This window comes from Pan paniscus, chromosome 9, assembly GCF_029289425.2.
Source record: "Pan paniscus chromosome 9, NHGRI_mPanPan1-v2.0_pri, whole genome shotgun sequence".
Classification (NCBI taxonomy): domain Eukaryota; kingdom Metazoa; phylum Chordata; class Mammalia; order Primates; family Hominidae; genus Pan; species Pan paniscus.
The window spans coordinates 8635291-8647942 of record NC_073258.2 but is presented as its reverse complement, the minus strand read 5'-3'; the positions used below and the strand labels follow the sequence as shown (position 1 = coordinate 8647942).

The 12652-nt window shown below is 44.1% G+C and overlaps 2 protein-coding genes across 3 annotated transcripts in view; both read right to left on the bottom strand.

Annotated features, from left to right (window-relative positions):
* The window catches only part of C9H11orf42 (chromosome 9 C11orf42 homolog), a 32811-nt gene extending 24897 nt beyond the window's left edge, over positions 1-7914 (bottom strand). For both annotated transcript variants that reach the window (XR_008954572.2, XM_003819066.6), the window contains exon 1: positions 4137-7914. Coding sequence is in view for 1 of the 2 variants with exons in the window: in XM_003819066.6 (XP_003819114.1) it covers positions 4137-4208 (72 nt within the window). In the remaining variant the exon portion in view is untranslated. The remainder of the gene's footprint in view (positions 1-4136) is intronic.
* Positions 7915-9385: 1471 nt separating this feature from the next.
* LOC100991181 (olfactory receptor 52W1) lies at positions 9386-10654 on the bottom strand. The gene has a single exon (XM_003819062.5). The coding sequence runs from the start codon at positions 10594-10596 to the stop codon at positions 9634-9636; it is 963 nt and encodes a 320-aa protein (XP_003819110.1). The 5' UTR covers positions 10597-10654; the 3' UTR covers positions 9386-9633.
* Between the last annotated feature and the right edge of the window lie 1998 nt (positions 10655-12652).

Below are 12652 nucleotides of genomic sequence, written 5' to 3'. Positions count from 1 at the left end.
AGGGACTTAGGGTCAGAAGTTAACTGGTTGCCTACTTTAAATTGACCCCCAGGTTCACGTTCAGTTACATCTCTATAATGTGTTCAGATTTATACTTTCTGCTTATCTCCCAGCTCTCCTGCAGCAAAACGTTGAATGTTTACGTGTCAAACTATCTAAGTACTGGGAAAACATAAAAGAATGAGACTGTGTCTTTGTCCTAATATAGTTTAGTCTACTGGAGAACACAAAAATGTAAACAGTCTGCTATGTAAAATATTAATAGAGAGCAAGGTGTGAAGGAGACAAGAAGTGATTGAACAGTCTTTACCTTTCATGGAAAGAGGATCAAGGAAGGTTTCTAGATGGTGATACTTGAGTTTTGAAGCAATTATCTAGGTAGGAGAATGGTCAATTTAGGCATAAGAGTCAGTCGGTGAAAAAACTTGAATTTACAAATCAAGGGGGGCACATTTAGGAACACATAATTTTATATTGCTGGTATGTATGGTATGAGGAGGGAAAGGAACACAGGAACTAGATTATGAAAGGCTTGTGTGTATGTCAAGTGAATTTTGTCCTGAAGGCAGTGGGAAGCCGCTTAAAGGCCTCTGGGTAGGAGGAACAGGATCAGATAGATGTTTCTGAAAGCTATTTTTTTTTTTTTTTTTTTTTTTTTGAGTTGAGTCTCCTTCGTCGCCTAGGCTGGAGTACAGTGGTGCGATCTCGGCTCACTGAAACCTCTGCCTCCTGGGTTCAAGTGATTGTCCTGGCTCAGCCTCCCAAGTAGCTGGAACTACAGGCACCCACCACCACATCTGGTTAGTTTTTTGTATTTTTAGTAGAGATGGGGTTTCACTCTGTTGCCCAGGCTGGTTTTGAACTCCTGAGCTCAGGCAGTCCGCCTGCCTCAGCCTCCCAAAGTGTTGAGATTACAGATGTGAGCCACCGCGCCTGGCCAGAAAGCTAATTTTTAATAGGAAGGCATAAAATAAGAGTATTGCAATACTCCAGGCAAGGCATAATAAGGTCCTGAACTAAAATAGTGGGGGAAGATATTAGAGATATTTAGGTTATAGAATTAGTAGAACTTAGTCACTCAGGAGGTAGGGAAAAAAAGAATCCTCGGCCGTGCACGCTGGCTCATGCCTATAATCCCAGCACTTTGGGAGGCTGAGACGGGTGGATCACCTGAGGTCAGGAGTTGGAGACCATCCTGACCAACATGGTGAAACCCTGTCTCTACTAAAAATAGAAAAATTAGCTGGGTGTGGTGGCACACGCCTGTAATCCCAGCTACTCATGATACTGAGGCAGGAGAATTGCTTGAACCTGGGAAGCGGAGGTTGCAGTGAGCCGAGATGGCACCACTGCACTCAACAGAGTCTCAAGAAAAAGAGAAAAGAATCTTTAAGGATTCTTCTTAGGTGACTGGTTACATGGGTGATGTCTTTAATCAATAGTAGGTTACGCAGAAATAGATTTGGAATGTCCATTCTTATACCATATCTCTTACCTCATAGTATATGCCTTCTACCCTAGCTGCAAGGGGTAGTTCTTGTAGGGAATTTGAGGCCTCATCTTTATAATGTTAGTTACGGTATACTTTCAGGGATTTTAGTTAATCGTGTGTGTGTGTGGTTTGTTTGTTTGTTTGTTTGTTTCATCATGGCCTTTTTGGGGTTGGTAACCCTGGAAAGTTTATTTCATGACTAATTGGGAAACCTATAAGAGCCTCTCTAGTAATTGTACTTAAGTATGGTTTCAACCCATTCAGGATTTTGTGGCTGATGTTTCTGGTTCTCTGCTCTACTTGGGAGCAAGGGCACACAGAATTTCCTCTTTGGGCATCTCTTATATTTGAGCCCAGTGCTTACAGTGCTGTACTCTACTCCCTACCTCCAGGACCAAATTTCGCACATCTATGCCCCTACTGATGGCATTGCCCTCTTTGTTGGCCTTCTGGTAGAATTCACCAGTGGCTCCTTAAGGCTGATCTGCTTTTTCTACAAAGCTGTTTTGGAAGTACTGCCTCCTAGCATAAGAGGAAGGTAGCTAACTATGGAGTTGCATCTGCACCTTGGATAAGCTGAGGTAGCTTGTAGACTACTGTCTTGTCACCTGGCTGAAGGAATAACTGATGTTCTTTTGTGGTCTGCATGGGACAGTTTCCCATCATTCCTTCTCCTTTGCTTCACTGGAAAACACTTCCTTTTGGGTGGGGCTCCGAGAAGGACCAGTTGCGTTTCCAGGGAGAGAGCAGAACACTGGTGGGTTGACATTTTTGGATGCAATGCTTTGCCCCATGACCATGAAATCAGAGGCACCAAGCATGACATCAGAATCTCACACTAACTGCTCCTTTGGTGTCAAGGATCCTACACAAATAAGACAAATGGGAGTGTCTCTAGAAGAGGCCCCTCTGATAGGAGTGTGACATTTAATATATCTGGTGCTTATTATCCAAGTTTCTGCTAAAAGGGTGAATCTCTGGTTTAGCTGGAGGCTCTTTATTCCCCATACGCTCTTCCTATATGCTGACAGGCATTAAGTTGCCTAATTCTAACCCTCCTTAACCTTGACAGCCACAGTGGTTATCCTAAAATAGGAAAAATAAGGAGCTCGGTTCTTTGTTAGGGAGACTGTGTTCTTGGTAGAATCACTATTTAAGACGACTATGTGCTGCTACTGAACTTCTGCTTCTGGATAGAAATTATATGGACCTTAGGCCCACAAATTTAGGTTTTCCAGGGGCATCCCAGGAAAGTGATGGTGGAATATTGTTTTCCTAGATGTCTCTTGGTTGCTTCGAATTCTGAATGTGGAGCTCTTGAGCCAAATTCTGTTTAGCCAAATGTTTTTACCATATGTTCAGTAAACTGTCCGTGGTTTTGGACACAGGAAACCAGGTCACTTAAAGGTGACCTAATCCTTGAATTTGCCCCGTAATGCCAGTGATTTATCCTGCATATCTCTACCCCGATTTTCCTGACAATTTTCAATTTAAATAGGATAGTGAGTTTTTCTGATACTCAGAGATGGCATAGCTTTCTAATAGTGGGAGACTGTTTATTTTCAATCTAATTCTGCTTGATCTAGTCCAGGACCAACCTTCTACACTGCTGAAACCAGTTGCTCTAATACTTGGGAAGACCTTGAGCTCTCCAGTTTTTCTTCCCTGGGAAGCTGGCCTTTGTGGTAAGCAGCTACCCTATTTGGAATGGAAGCAGCATGCCATTAAATCTTCTTTGAGTGTGGTAGGCACTGCTTTAAGATTTTTTTTTTTTTAAGCCTGGTAGGCTGACTTCTATGACTGTTTTAAATTCAACTTCCTTCAAATCACATAGAATCTGATTCTAAATTCTCTGATCTGAAATTTCCAGTCTGCAGCTGAAAAGTGATTTGGTAGGATTTGTTGGATATCTGCAACCCAGATACAGCTGAGATTGTCCTGCTCCTTAAAATATACAAATTTGCCTCAAAATCCAAATTTCTTATTTTGTGGAAGTTAAGGTGGAGGAGATCTGTGAAAGAGTTTCAGATAAAGTTCAGATTCTATAGGAAGCTGGTTCTATAGGAAGTCCAGGTTCTAAGACTAGCCCCTGTATCTCTTTGGCTTTATTTTTACCACTGCTTCTTTGAACTCTGCTCTAGAAGTTTATTAGGAGTTCTCAAATATGAGTTGTTCTTTTTCCTCTCCTTGTTTTTACAAATAATCTACATTTAATTACTATTAAATTACTATACACTCACCACCCCCCCATGCTCATTAATTCAGGTATTTATTAAGACTTTTTTTGTCAGGTTCTCCTCTCCCTCTTTGTGTAAATAACTCCTGCTTGCCTAGCTAGAATGTCACGCTTTCCAGGAAGCCTTCCTGATCTCCTGTCTCACCCCTGACTGAGCGTGTCTCCTCTTTGCTCATAATTCCCTATACATTGCTTTTCAGTGAACCTTTTTTACTGTTTTTGTAGTTGTCATTAAATGGGGCAGTTCGTGCCAATAACTTTACTGCAGTGCCTGGCACATATGGAAGCAGTGAGTAAATGTTGGTTATTATTGTTTTCAGACTTCCCACCCCTTCCTACTCACAAGCTGCTGAGACCCATGCAGGTCACACTTCGTTGCTTCCTCTTTAGCCTCCTTACTTTACCTACCTTATCCTTGATGAGGGTCCAGGTGGCATCAGCTTCATCCAGTGTCAGCAGGTTGGGGGTACCCACCAACATGGTGGGGTATGGGAGGGATTGGGCAGGGCAGTGGCTGCTGCAGGAACCCCAGGCGGCCCAGGGAGGTGAGACCTGAGGTCTTGGGCCCTAAACCACTGCATGACATCATAGAGGTCCTGCTAGATAATTGTACCTTGGATAGGGGGAGGACAGTGACTTTCCTAGCTTCACTGCACTCTGTAATTCTTACTCTTGAGTCACCTATCCATCCTCCTGCATTAGGGGAAGAAAATGCAGGGTCTGTTAGGGTGTGTTTGTATATGTGTATGTGTGTGTGTAGTTCTTGGTCTGAGTTCTTTAAGGAAACAGGATCAGGCCTCTCCTCCCTTCAGCAGCATCTCTGAAGCAATTTACTATCTTAGCTGCGGATGCTTCTCTGTGAGGTTGGATTGGGGTCCTAAAGGACATGGGAGAAGTATAGTTATGAGCCACCTAACAGTGTTTTGGAAAATGATATGTGACTGACAGTGGTCTGACACCATAAGAGTATAATGCCATGTTTTTACTTTACTTTTTCTATGTTTAGGTATATTTTGATACACAAATACCATTGTGTTACAATTTCATATAGTATTCACTACAGTAACATGCTGTACAGATTTGTAGCCCAAGAGCAATAGGCTATACCATAGATCCTAGCTGTGTAGTAGGCTATACCATCTAGGTTTGTGTAAGTACACTCTATGATGTTTGCGCAATGATAAAATTGCCTAAGGATGCATTTCTCAGAACATACCCTGTTGTTAAGCAATGCATGACTATATAGATCAGGGCTTATACTGAGAACCAAGCAGTGGTCCCAGCCTTGGCTGCACTTTGGAATTGCCTGGGAGCTTAAAAATTACTGTTGCCTGGATCAATTACTGGTGCCAGAGATTCTGATTTAATTGATCTGGGGTGTGCCTGGGCATCACAATTTCTAAAAGCTCTTCAGGCAATTTTAATGCATAACTTACGTTGAAAACCATTATTAATGGGTGGGTTACAATTGCAATGAAAACCAGGTGTGTGTAGGAGGTTGCTGTGCTGAGCAGTGTGACAATGTGGAGGGTAAGAATATAATTGGGATAATGTTGCCTTAGTAACGAGAGAATTTTCAGGAAGCCAGAATTACCCAGGTAAATTTGAGAAAAAATTTCTTCATGCTCCACTCCCTGTCCTAGTCTGATTTGTGCCTAGTAGCTAGATAAGAGCTGGAATATTAGCTATGTGTTATCTCCTTTGCATCTTTGTCCAGAGATCTCAACTGTGTTTTGCTAAAGAAGAACCATTCTAGAGAGCCTTTCCTGTAGTTAACTTTTCTACTCCGTACCTTATCTGTTCAAGGAGTCCTTTCTCTGAGTCCCTCTGGAGAGTCTCCTTTGTGCCCAGGAATACCTCTTGTGTGTAGGAGGTATCCTCCCCTAGCCCAGCCTGGCATAGCTCTGTAGAGCAGTCGCACAAAGTTGGCTGTCATCTGAGCTGGCTGAGGTGGTATGAGTGGGGGCATAGGCAAAGGTCCTGCAGTGGTGGGAAAGAGTGTTAGTAAAATTTTCCTAAAGGAGATGTAACTGGCCTCGGGAGGGCAGGTCTCCTTAGATAAAGCTATGGATATGGGTGCTGGGTCTTTGAGCAAAGGTTTTACAGTGGGTGTGGTCCTATTTTCCAAGAGAGGAATTAATATCAAATATTTCCAGGAGAGGAATTATGCCAAATATTAATGTTGAGCTCTTTTGTGCTAGGAGCTGTGCAAAATACTTTGAATTCATTATATTAATCCATTTGGTATCCTCTTGAAGTAGTTACTACTATTATCTCATTTTACAAGCAAAGAAACAGGTTCAGAGAGGTTAAATAATTACTCCAAAGCATATGGTGAGTTTATAGAGGATCTAGGATTCAGGTAAAAGTCTGCTTGACTGAACCTTTAACCAATACGTTCCTTTGGCTCACTTTAGTGTGTGGTGGGAGGAGTGTCTGCCAGATGGAAAGTACCAAGTGGTTTAGTGAAAAGGAAATGGGCAGGATAAGAGAGGAGCCACGATGGGCCGAATCAGAAACCCCAAGTTTCTTATTAAGACAAGTGAAACCAAATTCCTTCCTTTAGCACATTTTGATTATGGTTGACAAAAAGAGGTCACCTGGTATAGTATAGCTGCACCTCTGTTCTCTCCAGGAAAGAATTCTGAGTGAGGCAGGTGGAGATAGAGCAAGAGAGAGACATACACAAGGACAAGAGACGTCGATATGGGATAAAACTGACAAATGGTGCAAGGAGACAGAGATGCAGTGGTACAGAGACAATGAGAGTGACTGATAGAGAATGGTGTACATCCAGATCCCGAGGTGATTCCAGAATGAGAAGGGGAGGGATGAGGTAGGTGCAGGGATGGTGGACTGTGGTGACTTTACCACTATGCAGTCTATGCATATAGCAGAATTGCACTTGTACCCTTCAAATTTATACAAAAAAAAAAAAAAAAAAGGACGAGGAGGATCTCTTTAGGACTTTTTAGGGGCTCAGAGGGGAAATTGTGACTGAAAACTTCTGACTGATTACTCCTCAGTTAGAAGCCCATACATTCTTCTGCTGCCTGATTATCATGATTCCCTAGGATCCCTAAATTCCCTACTGATCTACCCCAACACTAAGTAAGTCGGTCTTTCCTTTTGACTCAGAGAGAGACTGAAACTAAAAGTTATTAAAGGAAAATGGATGACAACTTGGTCCTGGATGGAGATCATGAGCCTAAGGGTTGCGTTCTTTGGGCCATATCCTGCTTATAGGATTTGCCTCTGGTATGGCATGAGAGACAGACCATCTGCAGGGTATCTGAGGGTGGTCTGAATGGAGAGCATGGGGGGAATAAACAGATGGATCTTTTTATCCAGAGAACACGAGGTTCTCAGTATGAACCTGTAGGGCAGTATAGAATAGTATTGACAGCAAAGACTTTAGAGTGATAAAGAGCCCTAACAAGTCTCTTCATGTCTCTCAGACTTCAAGGATAATCACACAGACCCCTCATACCTTATTTGAAACTTTTAGGGGCAGATATTTTGGAATTCAGTTTTTTTCAGATTATAGAAAAGGAATATGATATATATATCATATATTAAGGAATACCCCAGTGGGATTCAGGACAGTGCCCTATAATCAAACATCAACATTTCTGAAGTTAGATGTATGAACATTTACACTAAATAAGATAAATAAACATTATAAATAGGATCATGATGGTTGAGATGTCAGCTTTTGGGCCAAAGTTATAAAAAAATATTGTTTCTTCAGAGTTTTATTTTGGAATTATGGATGAGGGATTGTGGGCTTATAATTAATTCTCAGGTTGTCATGAGGAATGAGAGTGTGGTAAAGCTCTTGAAACACATCATATGGTAGGTATGTATGCAATCTCAATTTGGAACAAGATACAAATGTCCAAGGGAGTGGATTTTTAGCTTGAAGGAAGAAAGTTGCTACAATGGACAACGTACAGCTCTGGAACCAGCTACCTTGAAAAGTTGTGCACAACCAGGGGTTGAAGGTGCCTTAGAAGAGAGTCTTCCTGTGGTGGGAGGGTGACAGAATTCATTGTTTATGAACGTTGGCTGCAGATGATTTCCCTTTCATGTATCAGAGGGGAAAGGCAAAAAATGGTATACCTGTATGTATGTGAGACACAGGATTATCACACATATATTTATTTATAATCAATAAATATTTTACTGCATATATGCTTGTTCACATCTCAATTATTTTCTTAGGATAGATTTATTAAGGGGGAACTTACTTATTTTTGAGACAAGGTCTCACTGTCACCAGGCTGGAGTGCAGTGGTGTGATCACAGCTCACTACAATAAAGGGGAATTTAGAGTAAGAGAAGGATATGAACATCTTCAAGACTTGTGACTCATTAGGATTAGAATTGTGTCACAGTTATCTGCAAAATCATTGCTTGGAGGCCAGTTAAACCCAGAACTTCATGAAAAAAATTAGTCTTGAGAATGAATGAGCCCACACTTAGGTTGACTGTAGATTTCCTCTGTATCTACTTGCATGCAGTGTGATGATGCCTCTGAAAATCATGCAGAGCTTCTGGGCTCTTTAGTCCTTGTTATTGATGACCTGCTAAGACCCAGTGTGGCACCGGAGATGGCATCATCTGCTTTTTCTGACCTGCAGTCTCCTCTTCTGTGTGGTGTTCCGTGGTCCATCTTGGTCCAGCTATCTGTGCTGAGTGGACTGGGTTGCTCCTGGCTTCAGGTTTTCATGGCTAACTCTAATACCTGTGGTTATGATCGTTTTCCTGGAGAGCTTGGGTTTGCCTTTGCAGTCTGCAGCTTTTTCTGATCTCATAACGGTGACTCCCTGCCTTCTGTCAGATTATACTTATTCTAAGCTCCGTGATAGTATTAAAGACCTTTGTTATGTAATGTCCCTTCCAGTGTGGTGTCTTAGCTGAAAATGAATCCCCTGTTGGGCAACACCACCACACTTCCTGTTCTTGCTGCCCTGGCAGTTACAGAAGTGTGAAATGTTTCATTTCATCATATTGCACTAACATTATGTGCTTCTAATGATGTTGGCCAAGACAAATGGGGGTGCCTATGGGGATTTTATTTGGGGATTGTACCTTCTTGTTGAGGGTGCACAGAAGGGCACATTGACAAGAAACCGTAGTAATTCAGCCTCAGGCAATCAGGTGATGTGGCTGCAGTGATTTTCTGGGATATCAACATTTCTTTCAGTGGACCCCTGACCTCTGCAGCTGCAGTCACAGGGGAGAAGTTACAGCTGTTAATTTTGGGGGCTTTGGTGGGAGTTGGGAGAAGGAAGAATAGTAATTACACATGAGACCAAAAGAGGATTCTTTGAATTTGAAGTGGCCAAATTGGTACCACAGGGCACATTATTTAGTTTATCGGAAGGTAGGAGATTAGCCTGTAGAACTCGTTTCCTGAGGGCAGTCTGAAAACAGAATCTGGCTCCAGGAGTAGAGAGGGCTGTGATTTCAGACAGGTACCCAAGCACTTGACTCCAGGGACAGCGCCACCCTCTGCGGCAGTGCCAAGCACTTCCCTCAAGTTTGGGATCTATAGAGGAGCTTTTGTGTGGAAACATGGGCAGACTTAGGTTGAAATAATGGAGGTGGGGAGCAGGAAAGGGAGTTGTTAGATCTTGTTTATTATGGTCCTTCACTAATTTTTCCTGCATGGTAGTGTAGCCCCCTGACCTCTACCTCCTGCCTCCTCCCAAGCAGAATACATGTTTAAGTCAAAGTCTACAGATGCCAGTGTTGCACATAGGGACTCCACAGCAAGTACCTGTTAAATGATGATAACAGTCATATGCAGTGGGATGAAAATAACATGATCCACACCCCCAGACTCCCCTCCGATTGTCCCCTCACCTCCACTCTTAGGCTCCATTGTTACCACTGGACATTACAATGGGCTTTTTCTGAATGTGAAGGTTTCCAGGAGTCGGTCTCTGATCTGCTTGGTGCGGGCCCCATAGATGAGGGGGTTGAGGGCAGGTGGCAGCAGCAAGTAGATGTTGGAGAGAAGGATGTGCACAGGCTTTGGGACAGTGTGATGACCAAAGCGGTGTGTGAGGTAGGAGAAGAGACCAGGTATGTAGAAGGCCAGAATGACACAGATGTGAGAACTACATGTACCAAAGGCCTTGGCACGGGCCTCCGGGGTAGGTAGCTGCAGCACAGCATGGGCAATGAGTCCATAGGAGCCAGTGATACCCAGAATATCCATACCTGAGATGGCCAGTGAAAGTGCCAGACCATATAAGTTGTTGGCCTGTGTGTTACCCACCACCAGTTCTACCACTGCCATGTGTGCACAATAGGTATGGCCTATGGTCTTGGCTTGGAAGTGCTCAAACTTTGCCACCAGCAGTGGGAAAGGTACAACAATAGCCACAGCTTTCAGTGCCAGTGCCAAGGCTGCATAACCCACACAGGCTTTGGTGACCAGGACAGGGTAGTGCAGTGGACGCCCTATTGCTGCAGCACGATCACAGGCCATGGCCAAAAGCACACCTGATTCCATGGCAGTCAGTGCATGTACAAAGAACATCTGGACCAGGCACACAGCATATGGCACAGATCGGGGCCCAAGCCACAGCACAGCCAGCAACCCTGGGGCTATAGATGTGGCTAAGCCCAGGTCTGTGGCTGCCAGGATGGCCAACAGTAGAAACATGGGCTGGTGCAGTGTGGAGTCTATCCACACCACTGCCAGCAGTGCTCCATTGCCCAGCAGGGCCAGCAGATAAATGGGCCCAAAGACCAGTGTCAGCCAAGTCTGGGCACTTCCTAGCCCTGGAAAGCCAGTCAGTATGAAGAAGGTTGGGCGTAGGAAGGTGGAATTGAGTTGTAGAGTTTCTGCCATTCTGTGGTGGGCACAACTTGAGGGCTCATGGGGGCATGACTCCTGACAGGAAAGATAAGGGGAGAGATTTTGGGGGTGTCACAGTGGCACAAACCCATCCATGGCATATGTGTAGGAGTAGTGCAGGGCTGGGAGGATCACAGGTTTATAACTTTTGGTTAGGGGGGTTTGGATGGATAATTAAGGTCGCAATTCTAGCTAAGATAGGAGAATCCTTTGCTCCTAAAAGTCTATATGTATTGTAGTGGGAGGAAGGGGTAGTGAGGAAGAGGCTGCCTGCTGCAGTGGTTGGTATAGATAGCCTGAGAGAGCCTTCTAATTGGATGTCAGCAGAGGGTGGAGTGGAGATGAATACTTTTCTTCCTCAGGGTCCAAATAGAGTCAGTCTCAGTCTCTATATGAGGAGAAAGCCAGTGCTGGGGGCAGGGTGGGGAATCAGGCTTCCGGCTGTCCTGTCCCTGCTTGTGTATCCTTGGGCAAGATCTCTGGACCTCAGCTTCTTCAGCTGTATAGGGCTGGTGGGTACAGTGATATTAAGGTTTGCCCAGCTCTGAGCAATTGCCCATTCTCAGCACCAACCATCCAGGAAGAGAGGAGGCAGAGTATAAAGAAAGGGAGAAACCGTAGTGGGAGGCAGATGGAATCTGGAGTGAATCCGGGAGCTTGGTGTGGCAAGGGAAAACTTGCTGGGTTTTTGGGGTGCAGGGTGCTTACGTTCTGAACTTGATGCTGAACACCAGCTGGAGAGTGGAAGTTGGGGCTGGGAAGCAACAGAGAGAGATGGCAGTATGAAACGGGACTTTTCTTCTCCGTTTCCTTTCCTTCTTCCCGATACAAAAGTGGGTCCCGCTAGAGTCTCATTCCTGGCATGCCAGAGGGAGTGGAGGTGACATAGAGGGAGAAAATGGCACTCAACTCAGAGTAGCAGCCATCTGAGGAAGAAGCATCTCTGACATTGGAGGAGGCAGGACAAGTAGATTGACTTAGGTGGGATCCAGCCCACCTAAGAAGCTTAATATATGTTGAATGGATAAATGAATGAGGAAGAAATCACAAGCAGAAGGCTTGACTGGGAAAGATCTCGAGCACTGTGTGTTGGCAGCTTCTCTTCGCTTTAATCAGTGCCTGTGGGGCTCTTTATGTGGCTGTTCTACCTGCTTCCCTCAGGACCTTTCTCCCTCCCACGTGTGCCACATTAACTCTGTTTTGTATCTCTTTGCTCAGTGCTGATGGGCTGGTGACTCAGGAAGTAGAGTAAGGGGGCAGAGATGGGGGCAAGCCAGGAAAGAGACTATCAGGTGGAAAGATCTGGGCAAGGAACACTTTCTCAGGGAGGTCTTTGCTGGCTCACTGAAGTCCGGGAGAAAATTCCTTGGTTTATTCTTTAATAGCATCTAGCCCACTCTGTTGTAATTTCTTGTCTCTCAATTCCCCACGAGACAAAAAGAGTTGCAGATATTGCTTTTTATTAGCTACAGTGTCTCTACTGCTTACCACAATGTCTGGCATATAGTTAGCTATGAATAAATATATATTGCTTTTAAGTGTGGGACAGACTGCTAGTCCAAACAGCTTTTGCTGACTAATAGGGGCTCCTACAGTTTCAGGAGCTTTAGGTATCCATGAAGAAAAAGAATTATTCACCATCAACCACAAGTCTACTGAATACAGTTCTTTCTATTATAAGGAGACTTAAACTCACCACACTATGTAAAGTCATACAATAAAGACCACAGGGCCTATTGGAAAAATGAAGTTAGGGGCACAACACTCAAAAACTTCATCAGTGACACATTTAAAAAAAAGATGGGCTGGGCACAGTGTCTCACACCTGTAATCCCAGCACTTTGGGGGGCCAAGACGGGAAGATCACTTGAGCCCAGGAGTTGGAGACCAGTCCGTGCAACACAGTGAGAGCCCATCTCTACAAAAAAATTTAAAAAATTAGCCAGCCACGGTGGTGTGCACTGGTACTTCTACCTACTCGAGAGGCCGAGGCAGGAGGATCACTTGATCCCAGGAGTTCAAGGCTACAGTGAGCTATAATCATGCCATG